This window comes from Bombina bombina, chromosome 6 (genome assembly GCF_027579735.1).
Source record: "Bombina bombina isolate aBomBom1 chromosome 6, aBomBom1.pri, whole genome shotgun sequence".
Taxonomy (NCBI): domain Eukaryota; kingdom Metazoa; phylum Chordata; class Amphibia; order Anura; family Bombinatoridae; genus Bombina; species Bombina bombina.
This window is the reverse complement of record NC_069504.1, coordinates 845,024,623-845,042,508: the sequence shown is the minus strand read 5'-3', so window position 1 is coordinate 845,042,508 and position 17,886 is coordinate 845,024,623. Positions and strand designations below refer to the sequence as shown.

The window sequence follows — 17,886 nt, the reverse complement described above, 5'->3', positions numbered from 1 at the left end:
GTGTGGTTACTACCTCATATTCCCTCACTGTGCCCCCTCAGTACCTCACTATTTTGCTTTACTGTGCCCCCCTCAGTACCTCACTATATTCCCTCGCTGTGGCCCCCTCAGTACCTCACTATATTCCCTCACTGTGCCTCCTCAGTACCTAACTATATGAGGTACTGAGGGGGCACAGTGAGGGAATATAGTGAGGTACTGAGGAGGCACAGTGAGGGAATATAGTGAGGTACTGAGGGGGCACAGTGAGGGAATATAGTGAGGTACTGAGGGGGCACAGACAGGGAATTTAGTGAGGTACTGAGGGGGCACAGTAAGACAATATAGTGAGGTACTGAGGGGGCACAGTAAAGGAACATTATGAGGTACTGAGGGGGCACAGTGAGGGAATAATGTTCTTTTACTGTGCCCCCTCAGTACCTCACTATATTGCCTTACTGTGCCCCCTCAGTACCTCACTATATTGCCTTACTGTGCCCCCTCAGTACCTCACTATATTGCCTCACTGTGCCCCCTCAGTACCTCACCATATTGCCTCACTGTGCCCCCTCAATACCTCATTATGCCCCAACAATTTCTTGTCTAAACCAAAGTTTGCTCATGCTAGTTATATATACTGTGTGTGTGTGTGTATGTGTATATCTATCTATCTATCAGGGCTCGACAAACCCGGGAGCCTCTGGCTCCTAGAATTTTACCCCTGGCTCCTAACTTTTTGGGTTATTCTCCATAGATCTATTTACAAATAACACTGTCTGGCTCCTAAATATTCTTACTGGCTCCTATATTGTAAACAGATTTGTCGACCCTATATATATCTATATCTGCCACTTTAGTCCCTTGGGCAAGTAGATTTTTTTTTTTAAATTTCCACACCCCTGTACCAAGAGAACAAAGCACATTTGATGATAAAAGTAAATTGGAAAGTAGTTGCGTGTCCTGAGTCCTGAAAGTTTCATTTTGATTTGACTGTCCCTTTTAAAGGGACAGTCAAGTAAAAAAATAAAAACTTTCATGATTCAAATAGGGCATGTAATTTTTAAACCACTTTCCAATTAACTTTTTATCACCAATTTTTCTTTGTTCTCTTGGTATTCTTAGTTGAAGGCTAAACCTAGGTAGACTCGTATGCTAATTTATTAGACCTTGAAGGCCGCCTCTAATCTGAAAGCATTTTGACAGTTTTTCACCACTAGAGGGCGTTGGTTCATGTGTTTCATATAGATAACATTGAGCTCACGCACGTGAAGCTCCTAGGAGTGGGCACTGATTGGCTAAAATGCAAGTCTCTCATAAGAACTGAAATAAGGGGGCAGTCTGAAGAGGCTTAGATACAAGGTAATTACAGAGGTAAAACGTGTAGTATTATAACTTGGTTATGCAAGTCTGGGGAATGGGTAATAAAGGCATTATCTACCTTTTTTTAAACAACAAAAAATCTGGTGTTGACTGTCCCTTTAACATTTGTCCCATGTTGAAACAATAATACAGAGGGCTATAATGCACCTGACGTGTGGATAGTGGCCTCACTAATATTTAATACGCAAATTAATTTAAAGGGACATGAAACCCCCAAAAATTATTTCATGATTCAGATAGAGAATACAATTTTAAACAACATTCTGATTTACTTCTATTATCCAATTTGTTTCTTTTTTTTTGGTATCATTTGTTGAAGGTGCAGCAATGCACTACTGCTTTCTAACTGAACACATGGGTGAGCCAATAACAATCGTTATATATCAGCAGCCACCAATCAGCAGCTAGAACCTAGGTTCTCTAGGTTCTCTGCTGCTCCTAAGCTTACCTAGATAAACCTTTCAGCAAAGGATAACAAGAGAAGGAAGCAGATTAAATAATAGCAGTAAATTGGAAATTTGTTTAAAATTGTATGCTCTGTCTAAATCATGAAAGAGATTTTTCTTTTACAAGATATGACGAGTCCACTAATTTCATCCTTACTTATGGGATATCGCCTCCTGGTCAGCAGGAGGAGGCAAAGAGCTCCACAGCAGAGCTACATATATAGCTCCTCCCTCACCTCCCACTCCAGTCATTCTCTTTGCCTGTGTTAGTGATAGGAAGAGGTAAAGTGAGGTGTTAGTTTAAAATTCTTCAATCAAGAGTTTTTTTATTTTAAATGGTGCCTGTGTGTACTATTTTTTTCAATAGAGCAGCTTCTGGAGTAATAGCCTCTTAGGCTGTGGGAACTGGTGGACTTTTTAAGCTCACTGCGCCTCCCTTACTTAGGCTGTCTTCTATTTATGGTCTTAGAGAATGGGAACTAAGACTTTACTATCCTTGCAGGGCCTCAGGAGGAAGAGTGGACCTCTTGACAGTGAAGGATCATGATGCTGTTCCTCAGCATAGAGGTAAGTGCAGTCTCCTTTCTCTGGGGCTTGTATAGCTGATCTCAGATTGACTGTACCAATTCCTCGGTCTGTGAAGGGGCTCAAGTTAACACTTTCCCTTTCTGCTAGTGTGGGTTTCATTGGTAGGAAAGAATGGGACACCGACACATTTAGCTCTCCCAACTCCCTCTTTCATATACCATGTAATATCAGTTGGAGGGGCTGGGATCTGTTTTGGTGCATGATGACAGTGTATGAGGGCAATCGTTTGTGTGTGATTGACATTCATAATGGGCTGACGCTGGGTGGTTGCACCGGAGTCGGAGGGAGATTTTCAATTTTCTCTGAGACCCCGGTGTATGGCGGCAAGTTTATTTCTCAGGGGTTGTTTAATACGCCCCCGAAGAGCGGAGCCTAATCTTCGTGCGCTTCAGTGGCGCAGCTTGTTTGTTGAAGTCTGACTACGGTGATTTTATCTAAGCGGGGGTTTTCTGATGCGGTCATTGATACCTTGATTCAGGCACGCAGGCCTGTTACTAGAAAGATTTACCATAAGATATGGCGTAAATATCTTCATTGGTACGAATCCAAGGGCTACTCATGGAGTAGGGTTAGGATTCCCAGGATTTTATCTTTTCTCCAAGAAGGATTGGAGAAAGAGTTGTCAGCAAGTTCCTTAAAGGGACAGATTTCTGCTTTATCTATTTTGTTACACAAGCGTCTGGCAGATATTCCAGATGTTCAATCTTTTTGTCAAGCCCTGACTATAATCCGGCCTGTGCTTAGACCAATTGCTCCTCCTTGGAGTTTGAATTTAGTTCTTAATGTTCTTCAAGGGGTTCTGTTTGAACCCATGCATTCCATAGATATTAAGTTATTATCTTGGAAAGTTTTGTTTTTGGTTTCTATTTCTTCTGCTCGCAGAGTTTCTGAGCTTTCGGCTTTACAGTGTGATTCTCCTTATATTATTTTACATACTGATAAGGTGGTGTTACGTACCAAACCTGGTTTTCTTCCTAAGGTTGTTTCAAACAAGAATATTAATAAGGAAATTGTTGTTCCTTCCTTGTGTCCTAACCCTTCTTTTAAGAAGGAGCGTCTGTTACATAATCTGGATGTAGTCCGTGCCTTGAAGTTCTACTTGCAGGCGACTAAGGATTTTCGTCAGACATCTTCATTATTTGTTGTTTTTGCTGGAAAACGTAGGGGTCAGAAAGCTACGGCTACCTCTCTTTCTTTTTGGCTGAAGAGTATCATCCGTGTTGCATATGAGACTGCTGGACAGCAGCCTCCAGAACGAATTACGGCTCATTCTACTAGGGCTGTGGCTTCCTCATGGGCATTTAAAAATGATGCTTCTGTTGAACAGATTTGCAAGGCTGCAACTTGGTTGTCTCTTCATACTTTTTTTTTTTACAAATTTTACAAATTTGATACTTTTGCATCATCTGAGGCTGTTTTTGGGAGAAAGGTTCTTCAAGCAGTGGTGCCTTCTGTTTAGGTTCCTGTCTTGTCCCTCCCTTTCATCTGTGTCCTATAGCTTTGATATTGTATCCCATAAGTAAGGATGAAATCCGTGGACTCGTCATATCTTGTAAAAGAAAAGGAAATTTATGCTTACCTGATAAATTTATTTCTTTTACGATATGACTAGTCCACGGCCCGCCCTGTTGATTCTAGGACAGGTTTTTATTTTTGTTAAACTTCAGTCACCTCTGCTCCTTGGCTTTTCCTTTCTCTTCCTAACTTCGGTCGAATGACTGGAGTGGGAGGGAAGGGAGAAGCTATATATGCAGCTCTGCTGTGGAGCTCTTTGCCTCCTCCTGCTGACCGGGAGGCGATATCCCATAAGTAAGGATGAAATCCGTGGACTTGTCATATCGTAAAAGAAATAAATGTATCAGGTAAGCATAAATTTCCTTTTTGAGTTTAATGTCCCTTTAAGTTTAAGTCAATTACTATGTTTACTGTCCCCTTAAAACTACTAGTAAAACTAACATCTGTGTGCTCACAGAGCTCTAAATAAAGTGTCAGCTGTGGAAGGGACAATTATTTGTTCCTCTTGTGGAACTGTGTGTAATTAAAATAAATAAAACTAATAGGTGCATTTATATAAATATCTGTGTCAGCTATCTATGGCAGTGTCAGGTGCATTTGATGATAGTGTACAATGTCTCTAGGGCAAGCAATGCTTGTTTCCGTTTGCATCATTTGAATGGCAAGCATGCTGGAAGAGGGATTTCTATGTTTGGGAGTTAAACACAGCAATTTGCTCCTATAAAGAGATGCACGTTTGCTCATGCAGACCAGAAATGTTAAGGAAATATATTTGCATAAAAGCAAAGACGCAAGGTTTGTGCAAGCACATGAGAAACAATACAGGTTTGCATGTGTACCGTGAGTCACGTAAAGCGGGATAGTGAGCGCATTTTTATCATGCGTGCCACAGAGCCCTATTTTAACATGTTAAAATTAATATTTTACATTAAAATGGGCAATGTTAATGTTGTTTGATTTTAAAGATAATGGGAAGGGCATATCTGTGTACACCAGGTCCTTAAAGGGAAAATGAAAATGAAATCTAAACTGTTTTACACAAATCAAATGGAGCATACAGTTGTACACATTTCTAATCTACTTTGATTATCAAATGTACTTAATTCTTTGTTGAAGGAACAGCAGTTCACTACTTGGGAACTAGACAAACATTGGGTAAACCAGTGGCTAGAGTTATATATGTGCAGCCAGCTCTCAGTAGTGCATTGGGGCGCTTGAGCCTACCTAGGTATGCTTTTCAACAATGGATGCCAAGTGAACAAAACACATTAGACAATAGAAGTAAATTGGAGCAATGTTTACATTTCTTTCATGTAATTATCAAGAGTCCATGAGCTAGTGACGTATGGGATATACATTCCTACCAGGAGGGGCAAAGTTTCCCAAACCTCAAAATGCCTATAAATACACCCCTCACCACACCCACAATTCAGTTTTACAAACTTTGCCTCCCATGGAGGTGGTGAAGTAAGTTTGTGCTAGATTCTACGTTGATATGCGCTTCGCAGCAGGCTGGAGCCCGGTTTTCCTCTCAGAGTGCAGTGAATGTCAGAGGGATGTGAAGAGAGTATTGCCTATTTGAAGTCAATGGTCTCCTTCTACGGGATCTATTTCATAGGTTCTCTGTTATCGGTCATAGAGATTCATCTCTTACCTCCCTTTTCAGATCGACCATATACTCTTATATACCATTACCTCTACTGATTCTCGTTTCAGTACTGGTTTGGCTGTCTACTATATGTAGATGAGTGTCTTAGGGTAAGTAAGTCTTATTTTTTATGACACTCTAAGTCTAAGCTATGGTTGGGCACTTTATATGTAAAGTTCTAAATATATGTGTTTAAACTTATATTTGCCTTGATTCAGGATAATCAGTATTCCTTATTTCAGACAGTCAGTTTCATTATTTGGGATAATGCATATGAAATATTTTTTTCATACCTTAAAGAATTTTTTCAATTGACTATTTTTCCCTGTGGGCTGTTAGGCTCGCGGGGGCTGAAAATGCTTCAATTTATTGCTTCATTCTTGGCGCGGACTTCTTTGGCGCAAAAATTGTCATTTCCGGTGCCCTAATTGACGCCGGAAGTTTGCGTATGGTTGCGTCATATTTGACGTTCAGACGTTTTTTTTGCGCCAAAATTGTGGGCGTCGTTTTTTTCGGCGTCACAGGATGTGGCGTCATACTTGCCGCCAAAAAATATAGACGTTGTACTTGCCGCCAATAATGTGGGCGTCATTCTTGGCGCCAAAAAATGTGGGCGTCATTCTTGTCTCCATCTTTTTTTCACATTATTTCAGTCTCATTTTTCATTGCTTCTGGTTGCTAGAGGCTTGTTCATTTGGCATTTTTTCCCATTCCTGAAACTGTCATTTAAGGAATTTGATAATTTTGCTTTATATGTTGTTTTTTCTATTACATATTGCAAGATGTCTCAACATGACCCTGGATCAGAATCTACTTCTGGAAAGACGCTGCCTGATGCTGGTTCTACCAAAGTTAAGTGCATCTGTTGTAAACTTTTGGTAACTGTTTGATAACTGTCATGATAAACTTTCTAATGCAGATTGTATTTCCATTAGTAATAATCCATTACCTGTTGTTGTTCCTTCAACATCTAATGTTCAGGATGTCCCTGTTAATGTTAAAGAATTTGTTTCTAAATCTATTAGGAAGGCTCTGTCTGTTATTCCTCCTTCCAGTAAGCGTAAAAGGTCTTTTAAAACTTCTCATATTTCAGATGAATTTTTAAGTGAAAGTCATCATTCTGACTTATCTGTTTCTGATGAGGATCTATCTGGTTCAGGAGATTCTGCCTCAGATATTGACACTGATAAATCTTCATATTTATTTAAGATGGAGTTTATTCGTTCTTTACTTAAAGAAGTGTTAATTGCATTAGATATGGAGGAGTCTAGTCCTCTTGATACTAAATCTACTAAGCGTTTAAATTCGTTTTTCAAACCTCATGTAGTTATTCCTGAAGTTTTTCCAGTTCCTGATGCTATTTCAGAAGTAATTTCTAGGGAATGGAATAGTCTGGGTACTTCATTTACTCCTTCTCAAAGGTTTAGGAAATTGTACCCTGTGCCATCTGATAGATTAGAGTTTTGGGATAAAATCCCTAAAGTTGATGGGGCTATTTCTACTCTTGCTAAGCGTACTACTATTCCTACGGCGGATAGTACTTCCTTTAAGGATCCTTTAGACAGGAAGATTGAATCCTTTCTAAGGAGAGCTTATTTATGTTCAGGTAAACTTCTTAGACCTGCTATTTCTTTGGCTGATGTTGCTGCAGCTTCAACTTTCTGGTTGGAGGCTTTAGAGCAACAAGTGTCAGACCATAATGCTTATATTATTACGGATTACGGCTCATTCTACTAGGTCAGTTTCTACTTCCTGGGCTTTTAAGAATGAAGCTTCTGTTGATCAGATTTGCAAAGCAGCAACTTGGTCTTCTTTGCATACTTTTACTAAATTCTACCATTTTGATGTTTTTTCTTCTTCAGAAGCAGTTTTTGGTAGAAAAGTACTTCTTTTAAGGATAGGAAGCTTGAATAATTTCTAAGGAAGGCTTATTTATGTTCAGGTAATCTTTTTAGGCCTGCTATTTCTTTGGCTGATGTTGCTGCAGCTTCCACTTTCTGGTTGGAGGCTTTAGCGCAACAAGTGTCGGACCATGATGCTTATAGCATTGTTAAACTTCTTCAACATGCTAATAACTTTATTTGTGATGCCATTTTTGATATCATTAGAATTGATGTCAGGTATATGTCTTTAGCTATCTTAGCTAGAAGAGCTTTATGGCTTAAATCTTGGAATGCAGATATGACTTCTAAGTCAACTTTGCTTTCTCTTTCTTTCCAAGGTAATAAATTATTTGGTTCACAGTTGGATTCTATTATTTCAACTGTTACTGGGGGGAAAGGAACCTTTTTGCCTCAGGACAAAAATCTAAAGGTAAATACAGGGCTGCTAATCGTTTTCGTTCCTTTCGTCAGAATAAAGAACAGAAGCTTGACCCTTCCCCTAAAGGAACGGTTTCCGTTTGGAAACTTTCTCCAGTCTGGAATAAATCCAAGCCTTTCAGATAGCCAAAACCTGCTCCTAAATCCGCATGAAGGTGCGGCCCTCATTCCAGCACAGCTGGTAGGGGGCAGGTTACGATGTTTCAAAGATATTTGGATCAATTCGATTCACAGTCTTTGGTTTCAGAACATTGTTTCTCAAGGATACAGAATAGGTTTCAAGATAAGACCACCTTAAAATTGTTGGCTATAACTGAATTAGTTCATTGTTATTTCAACTGTGACAGTTTTTTGTGTTTTTAAAAGCGCTGCAGCGTTTTTTCTATTGCTTGTAAATTTATTGAAAGATTTTTTCCAAGCTTGCTAGCCTTCATTGCTAGTCTGTTTAAACATGTCTGATACAGATGAATCTACTTGTTCATTATGTTTAAAAGCCAATGTGGAGCCCAATAGAAATGTGTATCAATTGTATTGATGTTACTTTAAATAAAAGTCAGTCTTTACTGGTAAAGAAATTATCACCAGACAACGAGGGGGAAGTTATGCCGCCTAACTCTCCTCACGTGTCAGTACCTTCGCCTCCCGCTCAGGAGGTGCGTGAGATTGTGGCGCCAAGTACATCAAGGCCCTTACAAATCACTTCGCATGATATGGCTAATGTTATGAAAGAAGTATTATCTAATTTGCCTGAGTTAAGAGGCAAGCGCGATAGCTCTGGGTTTAGGACAGAGCGCGCCGATGACACGAGAGCCATGTCCGATACTGCGTCACAATTTGCAGAACATGAGGACGGAGAGCTTCATTCTGTGGGTGACGGATCTGATCCGGGGAGACCGGATTCAGAAATTTCAAATTTTAAATTTAAGCTTGAGAACCTCCGTGTATTGCTAGGGGAGGTGTTAGTGGCTCTGAATGATTGCGACACGGTTGCAATCCCAGAGAAATTATGTAGGCTGGATAAATACTATGCGGTACCAGTGTGTACTGACGTTTTTCCTATACCTAAAAGGCTTACAGAGATTATTAGCAAGGAGTGGGATAGACCCGGTGTGCCCTTTTCCCCTCCTCCGATATTTAGAAAAATGTTCCCAATAAACGCCACCACACGAGACTTATGGCAGACGGTCCCTAAGGTGGAGGGAGCAGTTTCTACTTTAGCCAAGCGTACCACTATCCCGGTGGAGGATAGTTGTGCTTTCTCAGATCCAATGGATAAAAAATTAGGTTACCTTAAGAAAATGTTTGTTCAACAAGGTTTTATATTACAGCCCCTTGCATGCATTGCGCCCGTCACTGCTGCAGCGGCATTCTGGTTTGAGTCTCTGGAAGAGGCTATTCGCACAGCACCATTGGATGAGATTATGAACAAGCTTAAAGCCCTTAAGCTAGCTAATGCATTTGTTTCGGATGCCGTTGTGCATTTAACCAAACTAACGGCTAAGAACTCCGGATTCGCCATCCAGGTGCGCAGAGCGCTATGGCTTAAATCCTGGTCAGCAGATGTAACTTCTAAATCTAAATTGCTTAATATTCCTTTCAAAGGGCAAACCTTATTCGGGCCCTGCTTGAAAGAAATTATTGCTGACATTACTGGAGGTAAGGTTCACACCCTTCCTCAGGACAGGGCCAAATCAAAGGCCAAACAGTCTAATTTTCGTGCCTTTCGTAATTTCAAGGCAGGAGCAGCATCAACTTCCTCCGCTCCAAAACAGGAAGGGACTGCTACTCGTTACAGACAGGGTTGGAAAGGCAACCAGTCCTGGAACAAGGGCAAGCAGGCCAGAAAATCTACTTCTGCCCCTAAGACAGCATGAAGAAAGGGCCCCCTATCCGGAAACGGATCTAGTGGGGGGCAGACTTTCTCTCTTCGCCCAGGCCTGGGCAAGAGATGTCCAGGATCCCTGGGCGTTGGAGATCATATCTCAGGGATACCTTCTGGACTTCAAAACTTCTCCTCCACAAGGGAGATTTCATCTGTCAAGGTTATCAACAAACCTAATAAAGAAAGAGGCATTTCTACGATGTGTACAAGACCTCTTAGTAATGGGAGTGATCCACCCGGTTCCGCGGACGGAACAAGGGCAAGGTTTTTACTCAAATCTGTTTGTGGTTCCCAAAAAAGAGGGAACCTTCAGGCCAATCTTGGACCTGAAGATCTTAAATAAACTCCTAAGGTTCCATCGTTCAAAATGGAAACTATTCGAACCATCCTACCCATGATCCAAGAGGGTCAGTATATGACCACAGTGGACTTAAAGGATGCCTACCTTCACATACCGATTCACAAAGATCATTATTGGTACCTAAGGTTTGCCTTTCTAGACAGGCATTACCAGTTTTTAGCTCTTCCCTTCGGGTTGGCTACGGCCCAGAGAATTTTTACAAAGGTTCTAGGCTCGCTTCTGGCGGTACTAAGACCGCGAGGCATAGCGGTGGCTCCATACCTAGACGACATTCTGATACAAGCGTCAAGTTTTCAAAATGCAAAGTCTCATACAGAGATAGTTCTAGCATTTCTGAGGTCGCATGGGTGGAAAGTGAACATGGAAAAGAGTTCTCTGTTCCCACTCACAAGGGTTCCCTTTCTAGGGACTCTTATAGATTCTGTAGAGATGAAGATTTACCTGACGGAGTCCAGGTTATCAAAAATCCTAAATGCTTGCCGTGTCCTTCATTCCATTCCAAGCCCATCAGTAGCTCAATGCATGGAAGTAATCGGCTTAATGGTAGCGGCAATGGACATAGTGCCATTTGCGCGCCTACATCTCAGACCGCTGCAACTATGCATGCTAAGTCAGTGGAATGGGGATTACTCAGATCTGTCCCCTTTACTAAATCTGGACCAGGAGGCCAGAGATTCTCTTCTCTGGTGGTTGTTGCGGGTTCATCTGTCCAAAGGAATGACTTTTCGCAGACCAGATTGGACGATTGTAACAACAGATGCCAGCCTACTAGGCTGGGGTGCAGTCTGGAACTCCCTGAAGGCTCAGGGATCGTGGACTCAGGAGGAGAAACTCCTCCCAATAAACATTCTGGAATTAAGAGCAATATTCAATGCTCTTCTAGCTTGGCCTCAGTTAGCAACACTGAGGTTCATCAGATTTCAGTCGGACAACATCACGACTGTGGCTTACATCAATCATCAAGGGGGAACCAGGAGTTCCCTAGCGATGTTGGAAGTCTCGAAGATAATTCGCTGGGCAGAGTCTCACTCTTGCCACCTGTCAGCGATCTACATCCCAGGCGTGGAGAACTGGGAGGCGGATTTTCTAAGTCGCCAGACCTTTCATCCGGGGGAGTGGGAACTTCACCCGGAGGTGTTTGCTCAACTGATTCTTCGTTGGGGCGAACCGGAGCTGGATCTCATGGCATCTCGCCAGAACGCCAAGCTTCCTTGTTACGGATCCAGGTCCAGGGACCCGGGAGTGGTGCTGGTAGATGCATTAGCAGCCCCTTGGGTTTTCAACATGGCTTATGTGTTTCCACCATTTCCGTTGCTACCTCGACTGATTGCCAGGATCAAACAGGAGAGAGCATCAGTGATTCTGATAGCGCCTGCGTGGCCACGCAGGACCTGGTATGCAGACCTAGTGGACATGTCGTCCTGTCCACCATGGTCTCTGCCTCTGAGGCAGGACCTTCTAATTCAGGGTCCTTTCAACCATCCAAGCCTAATTTCTCTGAGGCTGACTGCATGGAGATTGAACGCTTGATTCTATCAAAGCGTGGTTTTTCGGAGTCGGTTATTGATACGTTAATACAGGCTCGGAAACCTGTTACCAGAAAAATTTACCATAAGATATGGCGTAAATATTTATATTGGTGTGAATCCAAGAGTTACTCATGGAGTAAGGTTAGGATTCCTAGGATATTGGCTTTTCTACAAGAAGGTTTAGAAAAGGGTTTATCCGCTAGTTCGTTAAAGGGACAGATTTCTGCTCTGTCTATTCTTTTACACAAACGTCTGGCAGAGAATCCAGACGTCCAGGCTTTTTTCAGGCTTTGGCTAGGATTAAGCCTGTGTTTAAAACTGTTGCTCCTCCATGGAGCTTAAACTTGGTTCTTAAAGTTCTTCAGGGTGTTCCGTTTGAACCCCTTCATTCCATTGATATTAAGCTTTTATCTTGGAAAGTTCTGTTTTTGATGGCTATTTCCTCGGCTCGAAGAGTCTCTGAGTTATCTGCCTTACATTGCGATTCTCCTTATCTGATTTTTCATTCAGACAAGGTAGTTCTGCATACTAAACCTGGGTTTTTACCTAAGGTTGTTTCTAACAGGAATATCAATCAAGAGATTGTTGTTCCTTCATTATGTCCTAATCCTTCTTCAAAGAAGGAACGTCTTTTGCATAATCTGGATGTAGTCCGTGCCCTGAAGTTCTACTTACAGGCAACTAAAGATTTTCGGCAAACTTCTTCTCTGTTTGTCGTTTATTCTGGTCAGAGGAGAGGTCAAAAGGCTTCGGCCACCTCTCTCTCTTTTTGGCTTTGTAGCATAATACGTTTAGCCTATGAGACTGCTGGACAGCAGCCTCCTGAAAAAATTACAGCTCATTCCACTAGAGCTGTGGCTTCCACCTGGGCCTTTAAGAATGAGGCCTCTGTTGAACAGATTTGCAAGGATGCAACTTGGTCTTCACTTCATACCTTTTCAAAATTTTACAAATTTGACACTTTTGCTTCTTCGGAGGCTGTTTTTGGGAGAAAGGTTCTACAGGCAGTGGTTCCTTCTGTTTAATGTTCCTGCCTATATCCCATAAGTAATGGATGACCCGTGGACTGAACACACTACAAGAGAAATAAATTTATCAGGTAAGCATAAATTATGGGTTTTTTTTTAGAAGACATTCCAAAGTATTGATCTAGGCCCATTTTGGTATATTTCATGCCACCATTTCACCGCCAAATGCGATCAAATAAAAAAAATTGTTCACTTTTTCACAATTTTTTTCACAAACTTTAGGTTTCTTACAGAAATTATTTACAAACAACTTGTGCAATTATGGCATAAATGGTTGTAAATGCTTCTCTGGGATCCCCTTTGTTCAGAAATAGCAGACATATATGGCTTTGGCGTTGCTTTTTGGTAATTAGAAGGCTGCTAAATGCCACTGCGCACCACACGTGTGTTATGCCCAGCAGTGAAGGGGTTAATTAGGGAGCATGTAGGGAGCTTGTAGAGTTAATTTTAGCTTTAGTGTAGTAGACAACCCAAAGTATTGATCTAGGCCCATTTTGGTATATTTAATGCCACCATTTCACCGCCAAATGCGATCAAATTTAAAAAAAAAAAAAACGTTATTTGTTTCGCAATTTTAGGTTTCTCACTGAAATTATTTACAAACAGCTTGTGCAATTATGGCACAAATGGTTGTAAATGCTTCTCTGGGATCCCCTTTATTCAGAAATAGCAGACATATATGGCTTTGGCGATGCTTTTTGGTAATTAGAAGGCTGCTAAATGCCGCTGCACATCACACGTGTATTATGTCTAGCAGTGAAGGGGTTAATTAGGGATCTTGTAGGGAGCTTGCAGGGTTAATTTTAGCTTTAGTGTAGAGATCAGCCTCCCATCTAACACATCAGACCCCTGATCCCTCCCAAACAGCTCTCTTCCCTCCCCCACCCCACAATTGTCCCCACCATCTTAAGTACTGGCAGAAAGTCTGCCAGTACTAAAATAAGTTATCTTTAATTTTTTTATATATTGTTTAAGCATATTTACATATGCTGCTGTGTAGGATCCCCCTTAGCCCCAAACCTCCCTGATCTCCCCCCCCCCCAAAACAGCTCTCTAACCCTCCCCCTCTACATTATTGGGAGCCCCCCCCCCAAGACTAAACCCCCACCCCCTCCCAGATCACTTAGATTATATGGTTAAAGTTTTTATTCCCCAAACTCTGTTCCATAGTGTAATGGTTCCCACCCGCTCCCTCCCCGTGCACGCGCGCGCGTCCTTGCGCGCCCCCATCGATCCCGCCCACCTCTGCACTCAGCAATACATCGATGGCCGCCCACCCGCCTCCCACGTCGGCTTCCATCGATGTCCGGTGCAGAGAGGGCCACAGAGTGTCTCTCTCAGCATCGGATGGGGAAAAATGTTATTGCAGTGATGCCTCGATATCGCAATAACCGGAAAGCGGCTGGAAGCGATCAGGATCGCTTCCAGCCGCTTTCAACCCCAACGTCGTACAGGGTACGTCGCTGGTCTTTAAAGACCAGTTTGTACAAGATGTACCCTGTACGATGCGTGTCGTTAAGGGGTTAATATAACAATTTTGGTTGTGCAAAGCTGGGGAATGGGTAGTAAAGGTGTTATCTATCTATTTAAACAACAATTTTGATGATGACTGTCCCTTTAACAATTTGCTTGGCACTACACATGCACAAGGCCCATTTGGTAAGCATGATCTCTGAGTTGTGCCAGGGAGCTTGCACATGGCAAAGATATAAGGTAAAACAAATTAAAGGGATATTCCAGCCAAAATTGGAAACCACATGGGAGCATTTTTGTAATATATGTATTGGCAAAAATGCTTCTAATAAAAGCTATAGCTGTTTTAAAAGGGTATTTAAGTATGCAACGTGCACCAGCATTTTAAACACAGCACTTGCTCAGAGAGCCTAAGGTGTTTTTACCATCTGGTAATGTCTCAATTTGTAAATTGTTGACATGATAAAAGCCCCAATGATGATCTGAGCAGCTGCAGTATTTAAAATGTGGGTGCAGTGACAATATCTAGCTATGCTTCACATGTGCGTCCAGAGAAAAATGTCAACACTAAAACAGTGATCACTTTTACTAGAAGCATTTCTGCCAATACATGCGTATTGCACATATGTTTCTATTCAAAGATGTAATAAATCTATGTGCAATTCAATTTTGACTGGAATATCCCTTTAATCAGGGGATTATTTTTTTAGTACAAGAAAGTAAACCATATTCATGACTAATATTTTAAAGCATACCTAGGTTGACTCAGCTAGCTAGTGATTGATGGCTACACACACGCCTGTTGTCATTGGCTTACTCTGTGTTCAGCTAGGGCCCTGTAGTGTTCTGCTGCTGTGGAGTTTACTTTAACGATGTGTTTAACCTCATTGCACAATTACTTTAGAGCATTTTTCCCCCACTTATGTCTCTTTAGGAGGTTTTGAATGACTCTTGATTTCACTGTCCTATTAGGGCCCTATTACTCACTGGCAGATAAACTACTAGATAGAACTACTAGTACTTTATTCGTGGGCAACAACAAACCTCATGTGCTGAAAAGCAAAAAAAAATGTAGTTTTAAAATGACTTTATTACTGTGTTTAAGAACCATTGCTCTTTGCGTTCTGTATTTATAATAAACCTGCTTGTTTTACTCTTTCTTCTTACATTTTATTGATTTTAAGATTTGTCTATTTCCTTCTGTCCACATTTTTCTCTTCTCTTTTTTTTTTCTTCTCTTTCTCACCCACTCCTCAAAGTTGCAGTTTTGTCACTTAGCATCTGCTTTTTCAGGAAGGAAGTTCTGTGTTCATCTGACTTAGTCCGGAAACCCCACATCATGCGTTTTTGTGTTTGTAACGTCAGTTTTGTGTAACACTGTCTTGCTGATATTGATATTATTATGTATTTGTTCTTGTTGAGCTTTACAAATTCTGGGGTGCCACTTCTCCCCATTCCTCTCTTTAGTATATTCTACATATCTGTATACAAAAGACATTACAATGTCACCCCTTATGTTTTTGTCTGGTTCCTTAATTGTAAACTGATTTAAAAAAAAAAATCCTGAATTAAACAATTGTACAACGTAAAATAATATACCAGTTTTGCACATCAAAGTTGATTTCTCAGAAGCGGCAAATGTTTTTTTCTGGTGTGTGTGTGTGAAAGAGCAGTAATTATGTGGCTCAATTATATTGTGTATGTAAAATATACAAAGCAATTTTTAAATGGTTGTTAAACTAAAAAAGCATGTTTTGAAATTCTCTCTTTTAGATGCAGCTAAAAAAAAATGTAAAAAGTGACCCTTTAAAGTGTATTCTAAATTAGTATATGATTTCATGTTGTGTTTTATTTTCCTCCATAGGGTATTCAAGAAGTCCAGCCCAAACTGCAAGGTGAGACAAATCTATCTCTATCTTCCAGAGAGATAACGGTTAAAGCATTTGCTGTATGTTTGTCACTATAGTTCCCTTGGCCCCTCTCCTCCTTCAATAATAGGTTAAACCTTATCTCATGAGGCCAGAAACAGATCCTTAGGGTAAGAGGCAAAGCACAAGTAAACAGACAGGAGATACAGGTTGAAACCGTTGATCATAGTGAAGGGTAGATTGTAGAGGCTCAAAGACATGGATGCATTGGACTTAGATAAAATAAACTGTGTTGTACCTCGTGGTCTTGTTGTTTACAAGAAGCAGCTGCAGAATCTGGTATATATAAGGGGGGGGGGTGCAGACAACACTGGAGGGTGGTTTTTAGTTTGTTCTCAGTGTTTCTCACCCTTGCATCTGTTTTATATGATATAACTTTTGGGCAAAGGGTTCTGGTACAGTGCTGGAAAAAAAAAACTCACTCTGTAACCTTTTCTTTTGTAGCTTACAGTATATCTTGGGAAGAGAGATTTTGTGGATCACTTGGATCAGGTAGAACCTGTTGGTAAGAACATACCTGGCACATTTACTCAAAACAAACCGATAAACACAACAATCATTTGCACATAGCCACATTCAGTGTTCTTCAAAGAAAATGTAGTCAGCTAGGTGGAAGCAGTGTAATACCTTAGCACTATTATAATATTTTCTGTTATCCAAAGTCTTTGCACAATTTAACATTAATTGATTCAATGACTTCTGGAAAAAAAAACTGAATTTATTTTTTTAATATTAGCTTATAATTTAGCCAAGTGGTGTGCCCATTGAATAGGTCCAGGGAAAAAACACATTACTGCATGCCGGCAGTTGCACCTGTGCATTATACTATTTCTTTTTCTTCCAGATGGTGTAGTTTTGGTGGATACTGATTATCTAAAGGACCGTAAAGGTAATAAATTCTACTACGTTTCTCTGTTTTGTAACGTACTAAGGGAAAGACTTTCGTAACCACCACAAATATAGCTTTTTCTTGCCCAGCACATTCTAAATTTTTGCATTAACCCACTTTTGTTGTAGCACCTCAGTCGGTTTCTGTGTTGCGTCACATCTGTTTTCCTTTCCCCCCCCTACTTAGCTATTCATTATATTCCTGTGTCTACCTACCATGTTTAATTCTGCCTGTTCCTGTTGTGTTTTGTTCATATTGTTTGTTTCACATTTCTTTTGCAAGATGAACCGAGTCCACGGATTCATCCTAACTTGTGGGATATTGTCCTTCCTGACAGGAAGTAGCAAAGAGAGCACCACAGCAGAGCTGTCTATATAGCTCCCCCCTTAACTCCACCCCCAGTCATTCTCTTTGCTGGCTCTAAGCAGGAAGGGTAAAGAGAAGAGGTGTTAAACTGTTTTATTTTATCTTCAATCAAGTGTTTATTTTTAAATGGTACCGGTGTTGTACTATTTACTCTCAGGCAGGACATAGATGAAGATTTCTGCCTGGAGGATGATGATCTTAGCATTTGTAACTAAGGTCCACTGCTGTCCCCACATGAGCTGAGGAGTACAGGAAAACTTCAGTGTGAGGAACGGTTTCTTGCTATACAGCAATGAGGTGTGTTCAGTCATATTTTCTGCAGAGACTGTGTTAACTCAGAAAGGCTGACAGTGTCCCCATTAGGGGAAGGGGAAGTAATCCTAGTGTTATCAGAGGTTTTTACTAGCTTGCATAAAGGGTTAATTTTTTGTGGGCACTCAGTTTATGTGAATTTGGGACAAACGTTTTTGTGTCTGGGAGTAACGTTTTCTGTTTTATGGGACATTTGCTTGAGGGTGCTTTGGGGCTGTTTATAACCCACATGGCTTTCAGG

At 41.0% G+C, this 17,886-nt stretch overlaps 1 protein-coding gene across 2 annotated transcripts in view; it reads left to right on the top strand.

The window, feature by feature from the left end:
• The window catches only part of ARRB2 (arrestin beta 2), a 134,078-nt gene that overhangs the window by 21,311 nt on the left and 94,881 nt on the right, over window positions 1-17,886 (top strand). Inside the window, exons 2-4 of one of the 2 annotated variants that reach the window (XM_053718247.1) lie at window positions 16,015-16,045; window positions 16,523-16,570; window positions 16,923-16,967. In XM_053718247.1, coding sequence (XP_053574222.1) covers window positions 16,015-16,045; window positions 16,523-16,570; window positions 16,923-16,967 — 124 coding nt within the window. Of the gene's footprint in view, window positions 1-16,014; window positions 16,046-16,522; window positions 16,584-16,922; window positions 16,968-17,886 lie in introns of both variants that reach the window. The other variant, XM_053718248.1, reaches the window with a different exon arrangement.